At 40.8% G+C, this 25,274-nt stretch overlaps 1 protein-coding gene across 1 annotated transcript in view; it reads right to left on the bottom strand.

Annotated features, from left to right (window-relative positions):
- Rb1 (RB transcriptional corepressor 1) overlaps nt 1-14,923 on the bottom strand; it is a 152,478-nt gene extending 137,555 nt beyond the window's left edge. The window contains 3 exon segments of the mRNA XM_032917967.1: nt 11,094-11,220; nt 14,560-14,638; nt 14,641-14,923. Coding sequence (XP_032773858.1) covers nt 11,094-11,220; nt 14,560-14,638; nt 14,641-14,677 — 243 coding nt within the window. The 5' untranslated portion in view covers nt 14,678-14,923.
- Between the last annotated feature and the right edge of the window lie 10,351 nt (nt 14,924-25,274).

Raw genomic sequence — 25,274 nt, 5'->3', positions numbered from 1 at the left:
TTATAGAGTGAAGCTATTTCTCAGAGTTTCTCTTCTGCCTGCCCCAGGCTTCCCCTACCTTTTCATCATGCTAAGACACAGAGGTTTCAGACTTCTCTCTTGAACCATGACCCAAAATAAATTTCTACAGGCCTACCTATAAAGACTTTGTAACTGTGGCAACCCTCTCTACAGCAAGCCTCCTGGCACCTCCAACAGAATGTGCTGCTTTGTGATCCTTCTGACTGGTTTGGTTTTCTTTTTGTGTGACAGGCTTCACTCTGAGGTCTGAATAGGAATGAGACCCACAGCTCACCCATTTGAATACTTTGTTCCCAGTTAGAACTGCTTGGGAAGGATCAGGAGGCTTGGCTTTGTTGGGACAAGGTATGTCACTGTGGGCAGGCTTTGAGGTTTAAAATGACTCTTATCCTTCCAGTGTAGACACAGTGTAGACAATGTAGACACTATCTTTGTTTTGTGCTTGTGTCTTAAGATGTTCGCTCTCTACATGCTCCAGTGTCATGTCTGTCTGCCTGCTGCCATGTTCCCCACCACAATGGTTGTAGACTTTAAGCCCCCAATAGACTTTCTTGTATAAGTTGCCTTGGTTATAGTGTCTTATCACAGCAATAAAAGAGTAACTGACCTTAGACTTGTGACTCTCCTGCCTCAGCCTGAACGTCGGGATTACAAGTGAATGCTTCTATATCCAGTTTCATTTTTCGGTCACATTTTAATAATTCTCATAATACTTGGCATTATTTTCATTATTATTATACCTTATGGTAATCCACATCTGATATTTAATACATGATAATTGTGTAGGAGAGCCATTGAGTTATATACATATAAAACAATGAACATAATAAATATGTTATAAAATCCAACATACTGTTCCATCATCTCTCTCTTAATCTTCTTATGAGCCCCTATTCTGTGATACATGAAATTAAAAGTAGGGTAATTAATATCCATATACTGATTTTGTTCAACTGGAAAAAATAGGCATATATCTCTTATTCTAACCCCCAAACTAAAACTATAAAGCTTAAGAAGGGTGTGGTGGATAATTTTAGTAGTCAACCTGACTACAACCTGAATCCATTAAAACAAAAGCATGCTGTGTGTGGTGATGCATGCCTTTGATCCTAGCACTTGAGAGGTAGAGACAGAGGCAGGCAGACCTCTGTGAGTTCAAGGCCTGCCTGGTCTACAGAGCAAGTTCCAGGACAGCCAGAGCTGCACAGAGAGACCCTGCCTTGGAAAAGTAAAGTAAACAGCAACCACGAAACCACAAACAGCCGGGCATACCTCCGAGGGTTTTGTTTTGTTTTGTTTTGTTTTGTTTTGTTTTGTTTTGTTTTTTTGATTGGATCATTTGAGATGGGAGGACCCAACCTAAACCTGGGTCACATGTATCTAGTGGCAGCCCACATAAAAGGATATGGAAGAGTAAGTTTTTGGGGTTTGCCCATGTGCCCTCATTTGTCCTGGCAAGTTCACCTCTCCTGTTGCCAGGGCGTTTTTTGGATGGTATTAGAGCTTCCACATCCCAAAGCCATCTGAGCCATCTGAAATATGTAGCCTCAGGAACTAAACAGCTCCCGATTCTCCGCCATTCCTGAGAGCCAGCCATTGCTGGACTAACTGTTAACAAATCAAACAGAGCCTGCAAGATGGCTACAAGAGAGTTCACTGAATAGCTGAAGCCTGCTGCTAAAATCTGAAGACGTTCAGATGAAAGAGAAAAACTTCTAAAAATTCTGCTTAACTCAAAATGGACTTGGCCACCCAAGGGCTCTAAGACAGATGTACCTGGTAACACTGTCATCAGCAGTATAAACCAAGGACGGATTCGGACTCTCATGTCAAAATTTAAGAAACATACTATGTAAGTCTGAAGCTGGCAAAGACAGTGAACTCTTGAACATATAATGTAAACCAAACTGAAGCTGCTTTATCTCTTTTTAACCATGTGTGTGGTGCCTACATGAGTGAACACGTGTGTGTGTTCTCATCCATGCACGTATGTGTGAAGGCCAGAGATGGACACCAGATATCTTCCTCTATCACTCTCAACCTTTCTCTTCTGAGACAAGTTCTCCCACCGAGCCTGGAGCTGGCCATTTAGGTTAAGCTAGCTGACTACCAAGTTCCCCAAGATTCATCTGTTTTCTGTCTTTCAGCTTTGGGATTACAGACAAGGATTGCAGCTGTGTCAGGGTAGGTAGGTAGGCAGGTAGGTAGGTAGGTAGGTAGGCAGGTAGGCAGGTAGGCAGGTAGGTATAAAGGAAACAACTGAATTCTCAGACTTGTATAGCAAACGGTTTACTCACTGAGCCACCAAGATGGTTTGCCTTTAAGTACTAATCAAGAGCAAAATAAAGCGGAATGTTTGACTGAATTCATTCTTGTAATTCATTCATTCATTTTATACATGCACGTAGTGCACTCTGACCACGCTCACCCTGGCTTTCTCACACCCACCTCCAGTACACACTCCCTCCTGGCCAGTCCCTTTCTCACACTCAGGCCTTTCTGTTTAGTTTTGTAACCCAGAGTTTAACAAGGGATGCCAGTGCAACGTGAGTTTGCTAGTTTACTGGAGCGCGGTGAACTCACGAGGGGTATACAACTGAAGACAATGTCTGCCCCTCCCCCAAATCCATCAGTAGCTCACATTTCAGCAGGGAGGGGTAAGGCCAAATGGGCCTCTCACTGATCTATGATTGAATGCTGACAAGCTCAGTCCTGTGCAGGCACACTGGTGACAGCTGCTGCCACTGTGAGATCATGATTGTATTGGCTGTCATGCCCACAAGGTAGCCTTTCAGGATAAGATGGAATTTTGTTTTTGGTTTTTGGTTTGTTGTTGTTGTTTGTTGGTTTTTTTTTTTTTTTGAAGGACAAAATACATAGAGTTTGACTCCGTAGATTATCTTGTATATACTTAATGTGTGTTAACTTATTTGATATTTACAATGATTCCAAGATCTGGAAATTACTGATAGCACATTTTATGAATGAGATAACCAAGGACTAGAGATTTAAGGTAGTTTGTTCAAGAGTGTGGAGTCAGCACATGGTTTATTTCAGACTTGAAACAGTTCATTCTGACTAGAAATCTTAACCCATCCTCTCTCAATAAACACTGTCCACTTTCAAATGCCCAAAAGGGTACCCCCAAGTCACTACATTCCTCTTGTTTCAGAGAACAGACAACTGGGACTACAACAGCTGCTTTTCAAACAGGTTCATTCTGTCTTTGCATTTGCTTCTCTGAACACATTCCATTATTCTTAGGCCAACCCTCAATATTAAACACTCAAATATTGTAAAGAAAGGGTCTGTTGGATTACAGCAGGACAAAAGAATAATCTTCCACACCCTCCAGAAATGTATCAAGTCCTAAAAGTAACAGAAAGTCCTCTGTTGTCTTCCTTGCCCACACAACCAGGAATGAATTCATATATTCTAATTCCTATCATGACCTCCACTAAGAAGTAATATTTTAAATTATGCTAGTTCTAAGGAAAGGTAGGAAGGAAGCAGGGAAGAGAAAGTGGTAAGGCAAGAAAGCAGTCACATTTATTTGTACATATTTAATTCTACAGTCCAAATGGTTTCTGCTACTAATGGAACCGTAATACACTGCTGATGGGAATCTGAACTGATCCAGCTAGCCTTACCATATGACACATCCAGCTATACCACTCCTAGACATACACCCAAAGGACACAAAGTCAACACATTACAGATACCCTTGGCCATCCATGCCTACTGAAGACTGGTCACAGTGGCCATAGTGTGTTATCAGCCTATGTGTCTGTCAACAGATAAATGGAGAGAGAAATGGTATGTATATATGCACAAAATCATGTTGTTTAGAAACTGAGTCATCAGGTTAAGAAAATTAAGCCAGATTCAGAAATATAAACATCTTAATTTTCCTTCACTATGGATCCTAGATTTTACATACACACACAGAAAGCTACTTATTTATATATACTTAATGAGAAATCAGAAAGCTGACTAGCACAGTAAAAGAGACTAATGCAAGAGGGGAGCAGGTAGAGGGAGGAAGAGAATAGTGAGTGTTGAACAGTCGCAAAACATATGATACACTTGAAATAAATTATCTTTATGAAACTCATTACCATATATAACGAATATAATGGCAATTGCAAAACAAAGACTGGCCAGCAAGGTGCCTCACTCAGTATAATCCAAGTACTTGTCACAAGCCTGACATTCTGAATTAATCCCCAGCAAGGTCCATGTGGTAGAGGGAGGGAAGAGGGTGGTAGAGAACTTCCAAATTGTCCTCAGACTTTCCAAATGCACATCATAACACATGCATTGCCACCCTTACCCAGAGCCACGTTATCCACATAAACTACTTTTTTATTCTTATATTTTTAAGGAATAATAGCTTGTCTTACAACCCAAGTACCTGGGTGGTATAAGCAAAGGAATTTTCTAGTTTAACTTAAAAAAATTTAAAGCTTATCAATATGTGTATGTATGTGTGTATGGACACCATGTGTGTATAGGGATGTGTACATGTCACGGTGCATGTATGAAGGCAGGAAACAACATTGTGAAGACACGTCTTTCCTTCCATGTTTACGTGAGTTCTCAGGAACTAACTCAGGTCATCAGGCTTGTGCAGCCCCTTTACCAGCTCACCCATATCACTGGCCTTTCTTTGTTATTAATTTTTTCAATGTATATGTATGGTTTGCACACATATGTGTGCAAGTAACTACATGCAGAGACCAGAAAAAAAATTCAAGTGTCGTGCTCTATCATTCTTTACCTTATTCCCTGGAGACAAGGCCTCTCTTTAAGCCTCGAGCTGCACTGGCAGTCAGCAACCCTAGCAATCCTCCATCTATCTATGCCACTCACACATGTGTGCACCCACACACATACATATGGACAGACACACACAGAGAAAAACATGCACACACACATGCACACACACACAGACATGCGGAGAGAGACATGCACACACACACACAGAAAACGAGGAGGGGGGAGAGAAAGAGTGAGTGTGTGTGTGTGTGTGTGTGTGTGTGTGTGTGTGTGTGTGTGTGTGTGTTGAGGTTACAAGTGCAAATAGCCAGGGCTTGAGAGATGGCTCAGAGGTAAAGAACACTGACTGCTCTTCCAGAAATCCTGAGTTCAATTCCCAGCAACCACATGGTGGCTCACAACCATCTTTAATGGGGATCAGATGCCCTTTTCTGGTGTATCTGAAGACAGTGACAGTGTACTCATATACATAAAAGAAATAAATACATCTAAAAAAAAGTGCAAATGGGAACACCTAGATTTCTTTCAGTAGTATTGGGAATTCAAATTCAGATCCTCATGTTTGGGCAGCAAGCACTCTGGTCCACTGAATTATCTCCCTAGCCCCTCTCCCCAAAGAAATTTTCTACGTAGAGTTTGTTGACTGTTGGTTGGTATATATTACCAAATTGTATTGTTGAGGTTCATGTTATTAATCTTGATCTTCAAATTTTCTACCTTAAATTCTGTAGTTTGCAGTCAAGTTTATAGAAGTGATTCATCCAGACTTCTAAGAAAGGAGGGGTCTTGTCCCTGGCATCCCCAGGGACATTACTATTTGCATCAATTTTACTTTTTTGAAGACATCATCATCATCACCATTATTTTTTTATTTATTTTTAGTTTATGTGTATAGGTGCTTTGCTTGCATGCATATCTGTGCACCAGGGAATCTCTGGTGCCCACAGAGACCAGAAGAGGACAACAGATTCCCTGGAACTAGAGTTATAGAAGGTTGTGAGCCACCATGTGGGTGCTAAGAATTGAACCCAGGTTCTCTAGAACAAAAGCCAGGGCTCTTAAGTGCTGTGCCATCTCTCCAGCGTGCATGTGTGTCTGTTTAGGGGAATATACATGAGTCTAGTTGCCAGTGGACTTTAATTCTCTGGATCTGGAATTATAGGTGGTTGTGAGCCACTGGACGTAGGAGGAGATTCTCAATAAGAGCAGCAGTTGGTCACTCTTCACTGCTGCACCCCCATCTGCCACCATGCCTGCCTCTATTTGTTTTAATGCTAAACAAGGACCATTCGAAGGGCAACCTAGAGACTTTAAATATACTACTATATTTATATATATACTATATTTATATACTATAAAAATCTAAACTCCAAACTAAAGAGACTTTCTCTTTAATAATCAAATAAAAAGACATAAAGTATTGAATAGTCTTAAAAGTTTGTAGATTTTGATTCAGTAAATTAGTTTGTGAGAATTTATTCAAAGAAAGATATCAGAGAGCTATTAATTTAATTTTTATAATTATCAATAACTTGATCATGCAGAAATTATTTTTATGAAGATATATCAACATATATAAGTTAGTTGAAAAAAACTACATATCCAACAATTAATTTTTTAAAACTCCAGTGGTTGTTAAATTACCACTAGAAACTTTATTATCAAATAAAGTTTATATATTTATATAATTTAATAACCTAAGAAAATTATCATGATAAAGCATGCATGAGGCCCAGAACTTGAGCCCAGCACTGGATAAACCTCTGAGCTTGGGGACACACCCTGCAATTCATTCAGGAGACTGCTCAGACATTCAAGGTCACCTGTGGCTATTACATAATAGTTCAAAGTCACTCTGAGCTTTATGAGACCCTATCACAGGAAAAAAAAACCTCAAAAACTCTTAGACAAACTAATAAAAAAGATAGAAAACCAAATTAAAAATTAAAAATGTAAAGGAGATTAAAACAGGCTCTGATGAAATCCAGAAAGAAAACAGCTTCAAAAGCTTACATTCCTCCTTCAAACCTCTAGAAAATCTAGAAGATGTGGATAAACTCCTAGAGTTATATAAAATTGAATAATAAAATTAAATAAAAAAGATATAAGTAAGAAAAACAGATTCTAGAAAGCAATGAGATTAAGGCAATATAAAGTCTCCACAAGGAGAAGCCGTGGCCAAATGGACTCACTGCCACTCTACCAGACCTTAAAAAGACCTACCACCAACCCTGTGCAAACTATGCCTTATAACACAAGGGAGCAGGCACTACTAAACTCAATCTACTAAACAATATTGCTCTAGTTACATCAAGCCCAGCTAAGGTTTAAGACAACAGAAAGAAAACCACACACAAATTTCCCTGCCAAAATTCTCAATACAGTTTTTGCATATCAAATCCATAGGACACAAAGAAATTTATCTACCTATGATCAAACTGGTTTCATCCTAGGGACACAAAGGTAATTCAACATGTGAAAACTGCTGTTCAATATAACACACACATACACTTAAAGACAAAAACCATGATTATCTTAATAAGCAGGAAGGGTTTTTGACAATGTTCATCAACCCTTCTTGATAAAGCTCTGAAGAGAGGCTGAAGCACTTTATAAGCATGAGTACCTGAGTCAGATCTTCAGAGTGAATAGAAAAAAATAGAAAAATAAACAAATAAGGCCAAGCATGTGGTATATATTTGTAATCCCAGTATTAGAGAGGCAGGCTCACTGGCCATCATCTAGCCTACTTACTGAGTGAGCTCTAGGCCTGTGGGAACCTTGTCTCAAAACGAAAACAGTGAAGAGAGAAAAAAAAGAGGAAGGGTAGAGGCAGGTGAAGGACACACTGGAAGCATACACATGCACCTGCACACACATGAACACACACACACACACACACACACACACACACACACACACACACACACACACACACGGGGGGGGCCCTTGGAGAAACTAGAAATAAAAGAAACACCTGAACACAATAAGAGCTACATACAACAAACCTACAGCAAACATTGTTCTAACTGTAGAATGACTGAAAATATTTCCTCTAAAACTGGGGATGAGGTAAAGGTACCCATTCTAACTGCTCCTATTTAATATAATGTATGACGTCCTAGCTAGAACAGCAAAACTAGAGAAATGAAAGGGATACAAATGGAAGGGAAAGAAAGTATCTCTATTTGTCAGAGGCATGATCCTGTATTTTAAGGACTCCAGTAGAAAACTCTTAGATGTGATAAATACTTTCAACACAGCAGAATATAATGTCAACAGACAAAAATAAGTACCTTTCTACATACCAATAACTAACCTGCCAAGAAAAAAAAAATCAGTAGGAAAAGATCCCATTGCTAACAGCTTCAAGAACATGGTGGCACATACCATAAATCCCAGCACTTAGAAGGCAGAGGCAGGATCTCTGTGATTCAAGGCTGCTTGGTCTACATAATGAGTTCTAGACCATTTAGAATTACAAAGCAAGATCTTGTTTTAAACAAACAAGACAAAAATATTAGCTTCAAAAAAGAAAATACCTAGGAATCAACATAACCAAAGTAGTAAAAGACCTTTACAATGAAAACTTTAAAACCTTTAAGGAAGATTAAGAGGATAGTAGAAAATTAAAAAAATAAACAATAAACAAAAAAGTCTTATGTTCTTGGATTAGCAGAATTAATACTGTAAAAATAGTTACATTACCGAAAATATCTATGGAATTAGTACAATGTCAGCCCTATTTCTTGTGACATTCTTGACAGAGCTAGGATGATGTCAGCTTGTAGTATTAGCTTGAATTGCCAACTTGACACAGTGTAGCTAGCATCCCTGGGAAGGGAGTCTGCAGAAGTTATAGAGATCAGGTTGGTCTTGGACATAGCTGTGGCAAACTGTCTTGACTGCCTTAATTGTTGGGGAGACCCAGCATGAGAGTAGGCAGCACCATTCTAGGGGTTTTGCCTCTGAACTACAGAAGTAGGAATGGAGAAAGTTCTATGAGTACCGGGCATGCATGCATGCATGTATCCCTCTCTGCTCTTTACTGCAGATGTGATGTGACTAGTTGTTTTACGCTTCTGCCTCTTTGACTTCCCTATCATTACAGAGTATAATCTGGAATTCTGACTTAAAATAAAGCTCTCTCTCTCCTGAGTAGTTTTTGTCAGGACATGTTATCACAATAGAAATGAAACTAGAGTATGAGATGACAAAACATTGGGTTGGGGATTTAGCTCAGTGGTAGAGCGCTTGCCTAGCAAGCGCAAGGCCCTGGGTTAGGTCCCCAGCTCTGGGGGAAAAAAAAAAAGAGATGACAAAACATCCTGAATAATGAAAGCAATCCTAAGCAGGTGATCAGAATAGTCGATTTCAAAGTATACTGTAAAACCATAGTAACAAAACTTTTATGATACTGGCATAAAAAATACACAGAAGAACAAAGAGATTTCAGAATTAAACCTATACATTGATAGCCACCTAGTTGTTGACACTCGGAGAACAAAGTCTCTTCAAATAATGCTGAGGTAACTCAGCATCTACCTGCAGGAGATGTGTAACTCGATCCATATCTTTTGCCCAATACCAGGCCAGTGTGACACTTTAATGGGTAAAGGAACTTGTTAAGCCTGATAACCTAGGTTCAATTCTAGAACCCATATGGCAGAAGAACTGACTCCTGAAAGATTTCCTCTGACCACAACACATGCACTGTGCATGAGAACATGTATGCACACACATTAGATAAATAGATAGATACATAGATAGATAGATAGATAGATAGATAGATAGATAGATAGATAGATAGATAGATTAGACAGACAGACAGACAGTGATTAAAAATAATAATCTGAGTGTAGGGATTAAAAATAATAATCTGAGAATAGGGCTGAGTGTAGTGGTACACACCTTTAATCCCAAGTACCTTGGGAGGCAGAGGCATGCAGTTCTGTAAGTTAGAAGCCAGCCTGGTCTCCATAGTTGAGTTTCAAGACAGACCAGGAAAAATATTTACTAACACATCAGATGGTATTAATATCTAAAACTGATGAAGAACCTCAAATTTTAAATATTATTAAAGAAAATCATTCACTCAAAAAATAGGCCAATGAACCAACTAAACACACAGTTCTCAGAAAAAAATATACATCTGAGCATTAAAAATTTGAAATGGAGAAATGCAATGTAAAACTGCTTTGAGATTCCATTTTGCCCAAGCAAGGCTAACATCAAAACAACAAATGTTAGCTAGTAAAGATGTGGGAAAAGAAGAGCCTTACATACTGCTGGTAGTAAGGTAGAGTAGTGCAACCACTATGCAAGTCAGTGTGAGGTTACATAAAACTACTACTCCGACACCAAAGAGGTACTCATGCATCCATGTTTCCTGTCATACTACTCATAGTAGCTACGAAATAGAACAAGTGTAGATGCCCCATGCACAGATTAAAAAAAATCCAGTACACACACACACACACACACACACACACACACACACACACACAGAGAGAGAGAGAGAGAGAGAGAGAGAGAGAGAGAGAGAGAGAGAGAGAAGAATTTATTCAACCACAAAGAAAAATGTGGAGGTCATAGGTTGTATTAATCAAAATAAGTCAGACTAAAAAAAGACAAGTATCTCTCACCTATTGAAGATGCTAAATTTAAGTGTGTGTGTGTGTGTGTGTGTGTGTGTGTGTGTGTGTGTGTGTGTGTGTGGTTATGAAAGTTGGAAGGCGGAGATGAGAGGAGAGGAAAAGACCTTCAAAGTGTAGGGGGAACGAATAATAGCACAGATGTGACACAAATGCAGGAGAAGCCATCTGGACGTGAAAGGAACCAGCAAATGGGAGATAGAAGGATGGGAAAGAAGGGGGGGGAGGAGATGAACAGAGAAAAAAATGTCATCGGTACAGAACTGACACAATAAAACCCGTGACTTTGTGTTTCTACTTAAAATGAAGGTGGCTCAGGGGTTAAGGGTAGTTGTCCAGCACCTGGCAACCTGAGTTCAACCCCCAGAATCTGACTAAAAGTAGGAGGAGGAACACACTCTCCACACCCACCACCACCACCATCAGAAGCTCCACCACCACCACTACCATCATTATCATCCCCATCAGAATTTGTACATTTAAGATAAAAATTAAAAACCTTAAGAAACCATTTAAATAAAATGCATTTCAGTGCCATCAGAGGATACTCTTGGGTAGTGGAATTGTTACTAACTTTTACTTTTTATTTTTTACTTTCTATATTTTCTTTAAAAAAATTAAGTTTAAAGACATCCTTACCAGGATTCCATCCACAGATGAAACTTTCTCCCATGTTAGCCAAGCTCTTTCTCTGACATGATCGGGCACCTTTAACTTCTGACATAATGCAATAAATTCAGGTTCTTCAATTTTTTCAAACTCAAGCCTACAAATTAAAAAGTTACAAAATTGACACATTTACAGTCAAACTTGTTTCTATAGTTTGCCTATATCAGCACAGTTTTGAAAGAGAACATCTCTAAGTGCTTTACAGTCTAACTTTATCTTTGAGAACCATTACACATCATTTAAACATATGCTTATCTTTTTTGTGGGCTTTCCAAAATGAGACTAGCACAAAGTGAAGAACAGCTGCTAGCATGGGGAACCACATACACTCCAGAGCAGCAGCGAGACAGCGTTGAGACAAAGCAAGTGCACTAGCTAAAGCATGCTGGGAAGACAGAACAACTGTCACAGCAAAAAAAAAAAAAAAAAGGAAAAAAACCACACACACAATCCATACATTCTCTCCACCTTCTCCTATTTCTTAGATGATGATTAACTTTATACAAATGATTGCACCACATAGTTCTGTCCTATCTCTCTGACCTTTTTAACCATAAGCCCTTAATAGCTAATTCCTTTCACTTTGACATATAATAACAACACTATGAAGAGCAACTTAACTCTTGAAAATTTACTATTATCCTACACAAAATATCTTATGCATGGCTATACTGAATCCCCACATCAGCCCTACTTGGTAAGTACTCCCACTCGTGGTTTACACATCTACCACATGAGAGAAATTAAAGCAGTCACTAAGAGCATGCCAAGTGAGCAGTACCTAGGTATGAACCATGGGTCTTAACTCCATCAGCTGTGCTCCTGACTACTTTTCTAGCTGGGCAACTCCTTCTTCAAAGCATAATTAGTGTCTGCATATTTCAATAATCAAAGTGCTTCAGTCTCCGAGTCTTAGCTTCCATTTCACCCATACTACTTAGGCAGCAGATAGTATAAAATAAATAACACCTCAGCTGTCAAAGTAGACTTATTCGAAGTGCAGATGGACTGGGCTGAATCCATCCCTAAGCTATTTTCTAAGCTTTAGTCTGAGGCAGTCCTCTTATCCTTGCTAAGAACAGTCATGCGCTACATGACGTTTCGGTCAATAAGGCAGTTTGCAACAATAGTCCTGTAAGATTATAATGGCATAGAAACATCACTTAGAGGCCATCTTAACCAGCTTAACATTGTGGCACAATCCATTTGCTACTTGTACAGTCAGGGGGATGCTGCTGCAAACAGGCCTACTACCCTGCCACTTGTAGGAAAGAATAATATATACAAGGACATTCAGGATACAGTACTGGAAGTGATTACGTTACTGGCTTGTATGTCTACTAAACTATAGCTTTATCATTGTTTTACAGCATATTTCTATCATTAAAAACTAAAGTTTACTGCACAACAGTATGTTTTGTTACACTGGCAGCAGCCTTGTATATATAGTGTTTACAGCCTCTCTTGATTGCAGCAAGACAGCAACAGTGAATGATCTATATATCACTGGGGTTTAAGTGCATTCTGCAATGATCACACAAAATTAAGTTAATGGCACAGTTCAGAAAAGGTAGCAAATTCCTATGATGAAACACATGTAACTATGGGTAATTCAGATATCAACTGTAAGTGCTTTTGAGAACCTCTGTGGTAATGAGTAACCAAGATGAGACTATGTCTTGTATAGTTTAAGCTCAAAGGAGAACTTTTGAAAATTCCCCAAAGTTAAAAGAATATACAAGAGAAAGAAACTGGGTCTGTCTCTTCAAGCAATGGCCAGAAAGTCAATGTGTATGTTCACTCTATAGTAATCAACAATACGTCCAAAGCTGTGTAGATGGCATGGAATCTTTAGAATACAGGATACTGCTTTTTCTAAAGGGAAACCTCCACACACTGGATACACCAGAGTTTAACTGGAAACAAAAGCAAACTCTTTCCTTGGAACAGTCTCCAAACATAGTTTTTATTCTATATTTATTTTCTAAGAACATGATTTTTATTTGATCCACAAGAAAATCCATTTAATATGAATTTTAATAGACTTAGACAAGCAATTTCCAAAATTATTTCAGTTCTTTAGGATTTGACCTTAACTAGGTTAAGAGTCTGGGTCACACAAAGAGACTTGATGCTCAATGGGAAGAAAGGAGCTTGATTGTGCATCAGGGTGCTGAGTGCCTACAATTCCAGAACTTGGGAGGCTGAGGCAGAATAGAAAGCTCAGAGCAAGCCTGGGTTACAGAGTCAGAGTACTTAAAAAAAATAAAGTCAGGGACTTAATGATGGGCTAGAAATGGAAGGATGGTGAGAGACAAAAACAATTCCCATACTACAATGGATCTATACTCTCAAAATAAAACTACTGTTGGCGATAACTACAATCATATTGTTTCAATTTCTGTTACTTAATCAAACAGTAGCACAGTCAAGAAAAATAAAATGTTGAAATACAATAAATATCTCTCCGTTGTTCTTATTGGATCCACATGAACTTAAGTTTAGATTCCATTTAATAAATGGAGAGAAAAGTTCTTTGAGACAACACAGTACCAAAGAACAAAAAGGGGGGTAGGATGGGGGGTGGGGACAGGCACCTTTTGCTCAAAGGCAAAAGGCAAGAAATAATGAAGCATGCTGCGGGCCAATCAGCACGCAAGAAGAGTTCTACCCTGAAAAAAGGGAACAAAGTTTAGAAATTTTCAAGCCCTTGCATTTAAATGTCTCCTGAAACTTTTGCCCACATACCAGTTCTTCTATGCTCCACCAGTCTCCACAGATGGCTTTAAATCCCCGGGGCCTCAAAGCATTGTTCTAAAGAAACCCCCACAAAGCCCGGGAGCTGAGGACCCCGTGAGCAATTGACACCCACGACCCTGCATTTCGCCTACAAGGCTTTTCTTGGCCTCTCCCAGGACCAAGCTGCCAATACAGCGCAAACTCAGAGGGAAAGGCTCCCAACTGTTGCATCGCCGGACTGCAAAAGAGAAAGTCAACCCACCCCGGGGGTGCTCCGGATCTCCACGGAAGAAAAAAAAGGAGGAAGAAAGAAAACAAACATCGGTCGACTTTTTTTTTTTAATATTTATTTCAATTGTTTTTGCGTCTGACGGGGGCTCTCCGGGACCCGCCGGCTCCGCGCCTGGGCGTCGCTGGAGTAGAGCCTGCACCTGTCACTTCGCTCGGGAGCAGGAGCCCCACCCGCCCGACACCTGTCAAGCCGCAGTCCAGACCCCTTCGGGATGCCCTCCCTGTCGCCCGCGAGCCCAGGACCGTGTCACCGCGCCGCCGCCGTCCCGCGGAGGTGGGGGACCGAGGGGACCCCGGGGACCCCCGGCGCCGCTCCTATCGCTAGCCTGGCCCCGCCGAGATGCGCCCCGCGTCCCCGCGCCCTTCCCTTCCCTTCTCTCCGGCCCGCGGCGGCCGCGCTCCTCACCTGGCCAGGGGCAGCTCTTCGGGGTCACTGTCCTGCACCGGGTCGTCCTCCCGAGGCGGCGGCGGCGGCGGCGGCGGGGCTCGGCGGCCGCGGTTCTGCGCGGGGCTTTGGGCGGCATGACGCGCTGCGCGGGCCGGCGCGAGCAGGCGAGGAGGCGCGCGGGGAGGCGGCGCGCGCGCACGCCGGGCACGCCCCGTCCTCACCCGACTCCCGTTACAAAAATAATGGGGAACGTCCCCTGAGGAAAAACCGGACGCGCCCGGCAACCGAGCGCCCGGGCCAACCGCGGGAAAACGTCACTTCCGCCCGCGGCGTCACGTCCGCGAGGCTCGCGGGCCGCGGGCGTCAGTGGGGAACCGGGGCGGCGGTGGTGGCGGCGGCGGGCGAGGGCGAGGGCGCGGGCGGGAAGCCGCGGGGAAGCCGCGCCTGCCTGGCTTGTCTCCGCCCGCGTCGTCCCCGTGGGCGGCGCCAGCCGAGGCGGGGCGGGCCCGCTCCAAGGAGCCGCGGCCTCTGGGAGAACGCTGGACAGGGCGCGCCCCTCGACCGGCCCGCGCGGCCGGCAAAACAAAAACAAACGTGCCCGGCCAGTGGGAGGTGGGCTCGGCCGGGGTGGGCGGTCCAGGGTGGGGCCATTACTGGCCTTCTGGAGACGGGGGTAGATAGGCGATGTACAGGGTGAAGTGTGGAGTAAGTCTTTTGATGTGGAAACTGGAGGCGCGGTCCAAGCCCGACAGATCTTAACGGGAAAGGATCTTTTGAAAACCAGCTTGCCAGGCGGACCCAACTTTGAAAAATCGTTTACAAAATCGTTTGAAAAGAAAGCAGAAACCAGTTTGCCGTGTTAATGCGCGCGATCCAGCCCCCTTTCATAATTGTTTCTCAGAGACAGCCGGTCAAACTGGGGAGGCCAGCATTCCACTTTGCGTGTTGGAAATGGGAGTTCGGGGAGTTGATTGCCTGTGTCACATAGCCGGTCGGTGGCAGAGGACTCAAACCCAAGTAATATTTGGTGACTCACCATATCACCAACGCACAGACAAGGGGAAAGAGCACACTAGAACTACCGCCACCAAAAGCTGGCTCAGCAACTATCTTTTCTAGTTACAGTTTTCACGCGTCAGTCAACGTAACTTTCTCTCTTTGCCAGTCCTTATTGGTGGTTGCCACACAACTCCCTAATTGAGGTGCAGTGAATAAAAAGCAGTTGTTGTTCCGGTGTAAACTATCTTGGAACAGCTGAGCAAAAGCTGAGGAAGCAGGAACTTAATTGGGTAGGTTGCAAACCTGGGCTTATTCTCCGCCTTGACATGTGTGAAGGATACACGGACCTCCTTCAATTGAGAAGCCTGTGGAGCAAATGTTAGTCAGGAGGTTGAGCCCGGGCCCTGATGCAGCCACCGAGAATGTATGGAATTAAAATAGCAGTTGAGTTCACCTTGTCCCAGATTTAGGCAAGAGCTCAGGTTACATGCAGTCTAGGTTTGAGGAAGATACAGGATAGACTGCAGGGGGCCTGAAAAAAATGACAGTCCTGCCTCAAAATTATCAGAGAACGTGACACTTGCTAACTGATGCCCCTGTGGTAATTTGTGGCAAGCTGCAAAAGAACCTGGGCTCTCAGACATGTAACAAAGCGGGTGATTGGTCATCTCTGCTGGTACTGACCTCAAGCTGATGGTCAGCTATGTGTGTCAGAAGTCATTGGAATTAATATTTCCTCCATGAGCCCTTTTCAACATACAGACCAAAGTTGACCTGGTAGCTCAGGCTGTAATGCTCTGAGGCTAAGGCAAAAAAATCACAAATTTAAGTCCTGCCTTGGCTATAGAGTGAGTTGAACTCCAACCTGAGCAACTAAGTAAGTTTATTCCTATAATAAAAAGCAAAAATACGTGTGGAATATAATAGAATGCTTACCTAGCATGTGAGGAACTGGGATTTCAAATCCCAGGAACACATGCACATGCACACACACACACACACACACACACACACACACACACACACACACACACACGGGACGGGGGAGAGACAGACAGACACAGAGAGGAGGAGACAAGAGACAGAAGGCAAAATTTCATACATCATCACAGCCTTAGAATCTAAGGCATTGGCCACATTAGAACATAGGACAGCCAAGGAAAGGCTGGGGAATTATAACTCCATGTGTAGATAAGACTTGTTTTATTTGAACCTAGTTCATCAATAAGCTTGCAAATGAGATTTTTCAATTCTTGATTACAAATGCCAAAACCTGTTTCAAAAAAATGGGGCAAATAAATGGGGCAGGGCCAGAAGTGTAGCCCAGTAGAGGGGTTGAGGAGGGGATTTGGTGATAGAGAAGGAGAAATGGAGGTGGGGAAAGAATTTGACAAAGCATTTAAAGTGTTTGTGTGTCTGGTAGTTTGACACATGGAAACATCCAGGTGCTTGGTTTTGGACACCTTCTTACTCAGACTCTAGAGGTCTTCAGGTGGCCTTCAGCTTGCGTGGGCTGTTGGTGGGTAGGATGGCTGTGCTTTTGTCACATGCCAGGGAAACTGGAAGGTGAGTTTGCCCCTTGTTACTCAGAATAAGTAGGAAGCTGTAAGAATGTAAATATTTATTGGTATTTTCAAAGTCCTTTTCATTTTTTAATTGAGCCTGGTTTTGAAAATTCACAGCTAAATCAAGGAAGTAAACATTTTGTCATTTCTTTTGGATCTTATAGTGGTTTTTGAAAAAAAAGATCCTGTCTCACTTTGTCAGTAAAAGACACACATCTGTAATGCATTAGTAACAGTAGTAGATTTCACAATAGTCACAGAAATTATTCCAAAGAATTAAAGCCCTGTGGGTTTCTCCTGAGAACTGTAGTGTCTCGTTTATTTAGTAGGAGGCTGAGACAGAAGGATTCCACATTCAAGGCCCCTTTGGGTCCAAGAGTGAGTTCACAATAATACCCTCTCTCAAAATAAAAAAAAAAAAAAAAAAAAGTTAAAAAAAGTGGAGCCAGGCTGGGATGTAAGTCAGTACACTTGTCTGGTATGTATGAATACAGGTTCAATCTCCAGTACTGCAAAATAAAAATAAATTCAGCCTCCTACTTATTTGTAGCCATAGCTCTTAGCAATGGCAACAAAGGCATCAAATTTGATAACTATATGTCCAAAGTGGAAAGAAATTAGTTAAGGATTTGCTAACCATTTTGAATATTTACTTTCCACCAAAATAAACTTCTCAACAAAAATTCACAAATCCACACCAGGCCAGAGACTCTGGAATCAGAAATGGACCAGAATCTCTTTCTTTCACTGTTAAAAACAATTAAAATATAGCTTTAATCCTGTGAGCCAGCTTTTGGAACAGGATGTTGATGAAAGGCTAAGGATAACATTTTAAAATAAAGCCTTGCTTCCTTCCTTGTGGAGAAAAGCTTGCTGCCCGGGGCTGGACAGATTAGTAAGACCATCGCTGCTCCTGCAGAGGACCCAGGTTCGATTCCCAGCACCCTCATAGTGTTGTGGTTTGCCTTGGGGTTTTCTCTGAATTTGTTAAATAAAGGCAAGAGCGTGAGATTTGGGCAGAGGTAGGAGTTGGGAGTGAGAGGGGGATTAGATTCAGAGGTTAGGTTGACAGTTGACAGTTGGAGACAGTTGAGCGAGTGGAACCTGAGCAGGGGGGGTGAGGATTGACAGTTGAGGAGGAGGGTTAGAGAAGGAAGCCAGGAGGAAGAAGAGAGGGAGTTGGAGAGACGATGGGGAACTGAGAGGAGTTAGAGGTACCAGGGGGGAGAAGAAGCTGGAGACTTGGTAAATAAAAGGTGCAGGGATGAGTAATTTGGGAACTGGGATTAGGACAGTGTAATGTGGATCTGCCAAATCTAGACGCTGGATTGCTTTAATGCTAAATGAGTGTGTTTTTTTTTTTTAAGAAAGAGTCTCAATTTAAGTAAGTGTGGCTGGGCTGAGTTTATGCCAAGATATCCAGCAGATATCTGGGGCACTGAGGTGTGGAACCCTAGCAGGGTAAAAACACCAGTTGTATGCTCTTTTGTGTAAGAGTCTCAGTATAAGAAAGTGTGTGGCTGGGTTGTGTTTCTGCCAAGATATCCAGAAGATATCTGGGGAAGCGAGGTGTGGAACCCTAGCAGGGAAAAACACCCTGAGGGAAAACATTCCACCCCCGGTTTTCGTTTATACATTTTTACTTTTACTTTATTTTTATTTATTTACGACAACTTATGGCGCCCAACTAAACCATTAGAACTCAACTAACCTGAGATAAAAGTTTACTTCCCTCTCAACCCCAGAATAGGCAGGAGTACTAGTGGATTGGGGAATTGACTGGGTCTGGAGGGTCTCTGAAGAATCGAGAGGACTGCACGTATTCTGAAGCAGAGGAGAAAAAAAAGGTACAAGGGCTTCAGATCAGATACTACTTTGATGTAAGAGAGATATATAACTTTATGATACTTAAAGATGAGAAACATAATGAATATCTTTTGGGCCTTATGGAATGATATTTTGAATGGTCTGACAGTTGAGAATTTTGAGGAAAAAGACACTTTATCATTTACCAGTATTGCAATATTCATTCTTCTGATTTACTATATCTTCTCAAAAGACAGGGCCCTAAATAACAAATTTCTAGCTTTAGAACAGAAGATACAGGTAATTATGGAACAACATGAACAACAGAAAGAGAAAATTAAATCTTGGCAATATAGCCTAGAAGGAACACTAGAATTGAAGACACAGAAAATTATAGATCAGAATAAGAGACAGAAAGATGAAAATGAAAGTGATAGACAGGAACTAGAAAGGATGTTAGAACAGAACATACAACAGCACACAGCCCTAAATAGCAAATTTCTAGCCTTAGAACAGAAGATACAGGTAATTATGGAACAACATGAACAACAGAAAGAGAAAATTAAATCTTGGCAATGTAGCCTAGAAGGAACACTAGAATTAAAGACACAGAAAATTATAGATCAGAATAAGAGACAGAAAGATGAAAATGAAAGTGATAGACAGAAACTAGAAAGGATGTTAGAACAGAACATACAACAGCTCACAGATCATACTGAACAGCAGAGAGAAAGTAATGAGGTTTGGAAGCAAGACTTAGAGAATAACTTTTTAAAATTAATCAATCAAAAGATAATAGATAACAAATTATTAGAAGTACAATATAAAGAAAAATTCAAAGTGTGGAAGCAAAACCTTGAACAGAGAATTCAGGAACTCAAAGAACAGGGGGAAAGACAGAAAGAGAAATATGAAGCACGGATACAGACTTTAAGAGAGGAATTTAAAATTACAACTAAAGAAAAAAAACTCAGGTAGAGACAGAAGATAAAATTAAGGAAAGCCAACCTAAGGTTTTAGGAAACAAACTTTAGTCTATCCAGTTAGTGTGCAACAAAAGGCCTCCAAACGATGATCATCCACAGGGTTATGAAGAATTTGAATGGCAACCCATGGATGTATTAGAATTAAGGAAATTTAAGGAAAGTGTAACTAATTTTGGAATGCATTAGCCATTTGTAAAACAAATCTTAATTTCTTGGGCTATTAAAAATAGAGTAATCCCCAAGACTGGAAAGATATGGTAAAACAATTCTAGAGCCTGCTGAAAATTTGCAATGGATTTCATGGTGGAGAAGAAGAAGTGAGGGAGATAGCAAGACAAAATAGAGCTAGGGGCAGAGAGATTTCCACAGATCAACTGCTTGGTGAAGGCCGCTTTGCTGAAGTAGAGGTGCAGGCTATATATGTGAAAGAAACTCTGTCATGGTGTGATTGTCAGCCTTAAAGGCCTGGGACAAAGTCGCAGAATCAGGAAAAGACTTGAAACATTCACTCAAGTCATACAAGGTCCTAAAGAAACCTTCCCTGACTTTTTACAAAGGTTTACCTAAGCTGTGAAAGGGATTGTATCAGATTCAGCGGCAAGAAAGGCGATAATTGAGTCTTTAGCCTTTGAAAATGCAAATACCAAATGCAGGGAAGTAATTAGACCACTAAAGGCAAGGTCCGCACCAATAGATGAGTGGATTAGATATACAGCTGATGTTGGATCTTGTTCTCCTGATACTACTTTGATAGGAGAAGCTGCCACTGGACAGCTAGAGATGACCCAAGATTTCAAATGTTTTAATTGTGGTGAGCAGGGCCATCTCAGATATTACTGTAATAAAAACCAAAGTGATACAAAAAAGGGGACTGTGCCTCCTAGAATGTGTCAAAAGATGTGGCAGATATGGACATTTGACTAGGAAGTGTACAGCAACAACAGACAGATGGGACCGCATCCTGACAAAAAACTCCCAAGGGGCCTCTGAGGCCCCAATACCAGGCAGGGAGAGTTCTCCTCATCAGAACGATTAAACAACAAGACTACAAAACGAATATTTTGGCTAACGTCTATAGAGGACCAAAGGCCAAAACTAAAAATACTGGTAGATAATATCGAAATTGAAGGAATGGTTGACACTGGAGCAGATGTTACCATCATCTCTCCAAAATCTTGGCCCATTAGTTGGCCACTTCAAGGAGTGGATATGCAGTTTCAAGGTGTTGGCACTTTATCCCAAATAAAACAAAGCATCAGGTGGCTTAAATGTATAGGACCAGAAGGTCAGGTAGGAAAATTAAGGCCATACGTGGCTGATATAGCCATTAATTTATGGGGAAGAGATCTACTACAGCAGTGGAAAACTCAAATTAATATCCCCTCAGTTTCAGGTTCTGGCCCTGAAATTCATCAGACTCCTAATAAAAACTTTAAATTAGTCAGGGAATGTTATCAAGGACAGTTAGAGACTGTCCAAGCTGTCCATAAGCAAGATACAGCAGAGGCTGACAATTTAGTGCTACCCCAAGGAGCCACTGCTGTTAAGACAACAACAGCCTTGCCACTAAGGTGGCTGACTGACCAACCATCTGGATTGATCAGTGGTCCATGACAAAAAGAAAAAACTACAGGCATTAGAGCAGCTAGTCCAGGAGCAGCTGGAGGCTCAGCATATAGAGAGTCCACCAGCCCTTGGAATTCTCAATATTTGTCATTAAAAAACAGTCTGGCAAATGGAGGTATTGACAGATCTCAGAGCAATTAATAAGATTATTCAGCCGATGGGTTCCATGCAGCCTGGATCCCACTGCCTTCTTTGTTGCCTAGGAGTGGCCTATTATAGTGATTGACTTAAAAAGATTGCTTTTTCACTATTCCTCTACATGAAGGCGATAAGGAAAGGTTTGCCTTTTGCGGTTTACCCTTAATAGAGGTCCCCATAAAAAGATATCAATGGAAAGTCCTTCCACAAGGAATGTTAAATAGCCCAACCTTGTGTCAATATTTTGTACAGCAGCCATTAGATATAATTCCCAAAAAATTTCCCCTATCTATTATTTATCATTACATGGATGACATTTTATTGTCTGATTCAGATATAAATATCCTGGAAAGAATGTTTGATGAAGTAAAAAAAAACATTACCATGCTGGGGATTACAATAGCCCTGAGAAAATACAAAGAGGGATTCTATTAATTATCTAGGGTATAAAATAAGTGTACAAAAATTAGGCCACAAAAGGTGCAAATCAAAAGAAGCAAATTAAGGACATAATGATTTTCAGAAACTACTTGGAGACATTAACTGGTTGAGGCCTGTGATTGGCTTGACCACTCAAGAGTTGAGCAATTTATTTCAAACACTACAAGGCGATAAAAATTAAATAGCCCAAGGAAACTATCAGCTGAGGCTGAGAAAGAGCTAGCTTTGGTAGAAAGGAAACTGCAGGGGCCATCTGGATCGTATTGATCCAAAGATGGCCTGCATATTAATCATCTTGCCCCTCTACTCATTCCCCCCACAGGAATTCTCATGCAAAGGGAAGATTATATCTTAGAATGGATATTTTTAGCACATAAACAGAGTAAGAAACTGAAAACCTACATTGAGAAGGTCTCTGAATTGATACTTAAAGGAAAATTGAGACTTCAACAATTAGTTGGAATGGATCCGGCTGAAATTGTGGTACCTTTTACTAATGCAGAAATTAACTCTTTGTGGGTACAAAATGAACATTGGCAAAAGCATGCAGTAACTTCTTAGGAGACATTAACAACAAATACCCTAAAAGCAAAAGACTTCAGTTCATAAACGAACTAACTGGATCCTCCCTCATTATAGTAAAGGGAACTCCAATATCTGGAGCCCTACATTTTACACTGATGCCAGTAAGTCAGGGAAGGCAGGATATAAATCGGAAAATGTAAACAAGGTGACTGAGAGTCCCTATAAGTCAGTTCAAAAATCTGAACTGTATGCAATACTCATGGTGTTGTCAGATTTTGAGCCTCTTAATATAGTAACTGACTCTCAATATGCAGAAAGGGTTGTTTTGCACATAGAGACTGCTGAACTTATTCAGGATGATTCCAATTGACATCACTATTTATTCAGCTACAACAAAAAATCAGAAATAGGAGTTACCCACTATATATAACACACATAAGATCCCATACAGGTCTGCCAGGCCCTCTGACACAAAGGTAATAATGAAATTGACCAGCTACTGATAGGAAGTGTACTAGATGCTTCAGAATTTCATAAAAACACCATGTTAACAGCAAAGGCTTAAAGAAAGAATTTTTCTATCACTTGGCAACAAGCCAAAGAGATTGTGAGGCAATGTCCTACTTGCTCGTTATATAATCAAACTCCATTGCCTACAGGAACTAACCCTAAAGGGTACCCAAAGAAATGAAATTTGGCAAATGGATGTTCTCCATTTTGAGAGTTTAGTAAGCTGAAATACATACATCATACTATAGATACATATTCAGGATTTCAATGGGCAACTGCCTTAACGTCAGAAAAGGCCGATTCTGTAATTACACATTTGTTAGAAGTTATGGCTATAATGGGAATACCCATACAAATTAAAACGGACAATGGTCCAGCATATATCTAACAAGATTAAAGCGCTTCTTTGACTATTATAATATAAAACATGTTACAGGTATACCACACAATCCTACAGGACAAGCGATTGTGGAGAGATCTAATCGAAGTCTAAAGGAGATGCTTAACAGGCAAAAGGGGTCAACAAAAACTCCCAGAGATAGGATACATAGTGCTTTATTAACCTTAAATTTTTTAAATGCTGATGAACAAAACAGCACAGCTGCTGAAAGACATTGGATTGTGGAAAAGACTACTGAACTAAACCAGCCTGTTTACATTAAGGATATTCTGACGTCAGAATGGAAAATGGGAAATGTGTTACGCTGGGGAAGGGGTTATGCCTATGTTTCTACAGGAGAAGAAAAGCTGTGGTTCCTTCCAAGCTGATAAAAATCAGAAATGACAGGGGAGACCTCCTGAAGTCCTTGGCAACACAGAAGAAAAGGAGACTAAGACGATCAACAAATAGGTGATGTATATATGAGGTTGTTTAGGTCTCCGTGTATGAACTGGCTGAGACTGAAATGTCTATAAACAGCCAGTGATATTTTGAGTGCAAATTCCTCATAACTTGTAATACCTGTATGTATTAAAATTATATTACCAGTTTGATTATATGATTAACCTAACCTGAAAAAAAGGTAGTCATTTTTTTTTGATCTTTATTTACTAAACTGTGCACCTGCTTATCCCATTTGAAAATGCTTATAGAACTATATAATGCTTGTAAAGTTTTGTGTGCTGCAGGATGAAGGAAGAAAAGATAGCTCTGAAATGATATACACTCTGGGATGCTGAGATTCCGGGACTTTCCAGTCCAACTGTGTTTGATTCTCCCTTAATTACACTGAAGATGCTTGATTTAAAGGCCTGCTTTCAGAACTTTCCCAGAATGGACATCTTACTTATCCAGCCCTTCAGACTGTCATAGTCAAGATGTCAGCTAAGCGATGAACTTTCTCAGCACAGAATGACTGGCAGGCAAATCCCGGCTAATCTACTTGACAAAAGCCAACTTTTCCTAATACCCTTGGGCCCCAGAAGAATTCTTAACGGCCCAATCCAGCTAAAGCAGACAAGGAAGATCGTCGTCCCATTTCCTTATGTTGGGGTGGATGGTTCTGTTTATTTTAAGAACTGTGGATAAGTTTTCTTTTAAGGGATACAATACAAATGTAGCTTTGGGCAGAAACTAGAGAATGTAAACTCAGGGATTGCTACTTTTCCTTTCCTTTTTGTATCCTTCTTAGATATAGTAATACATAGAAATTAGAGAAATAGACAAACAGATAGATTGGCAAACTTACTCTTAAACAAAATTTTACAGCTATATTTTTACATTGATAGAAATGTTTGTAATTGATACAAAGTTGAAGCTGTAATCTTTTCATTGGTATAGAATGCATTTTACACAAATCACGGGTTTTCAATGGTATACTTTCTTGTTGATTTATAATTGAGATTAATATTGCTACTTTTAACATGGGCATTGTGCCTCCACTATGCATCTAAGAATACAAGTCTTAGACCCGGTCCTATAACTGCTGTTATACATTATTTTTTAGTTGATTAACCAGTACCAGCTAAGGGTCAGATGGCAAGGTTATGGTTCTAAGTTAGTTTAGATGGGTTTTTGTAAATACTTGATTAGAGAGGGCCAGCGGTACTCTATGTAAACAGTTCAGAAACATCCTATGTAGATAGGAAATCTTCAAGGGCATCAGAAGTCCAAAGAATAACCTGTTTATGGACATTT

The sequence above is a fragment of the Rattus rattus genome, chromosome 12 (assembly GCF_011064425.1).
Source record: "Rattus rattus isolate New Zealand chromosome 12, Rrattus_CSIRO_v1, whole genome shotgun sequence".
NCBI lineage: Eukaryota > Metazoa > Chordata > Mammalia > Rodentia > Muridae > Rattus > Rattus rattus.
The sequence above is the reverse complement of the archived record's forward strand: the minus strand, read 5'-3'. Positions and strand labels throughout refer to the sequence as shown.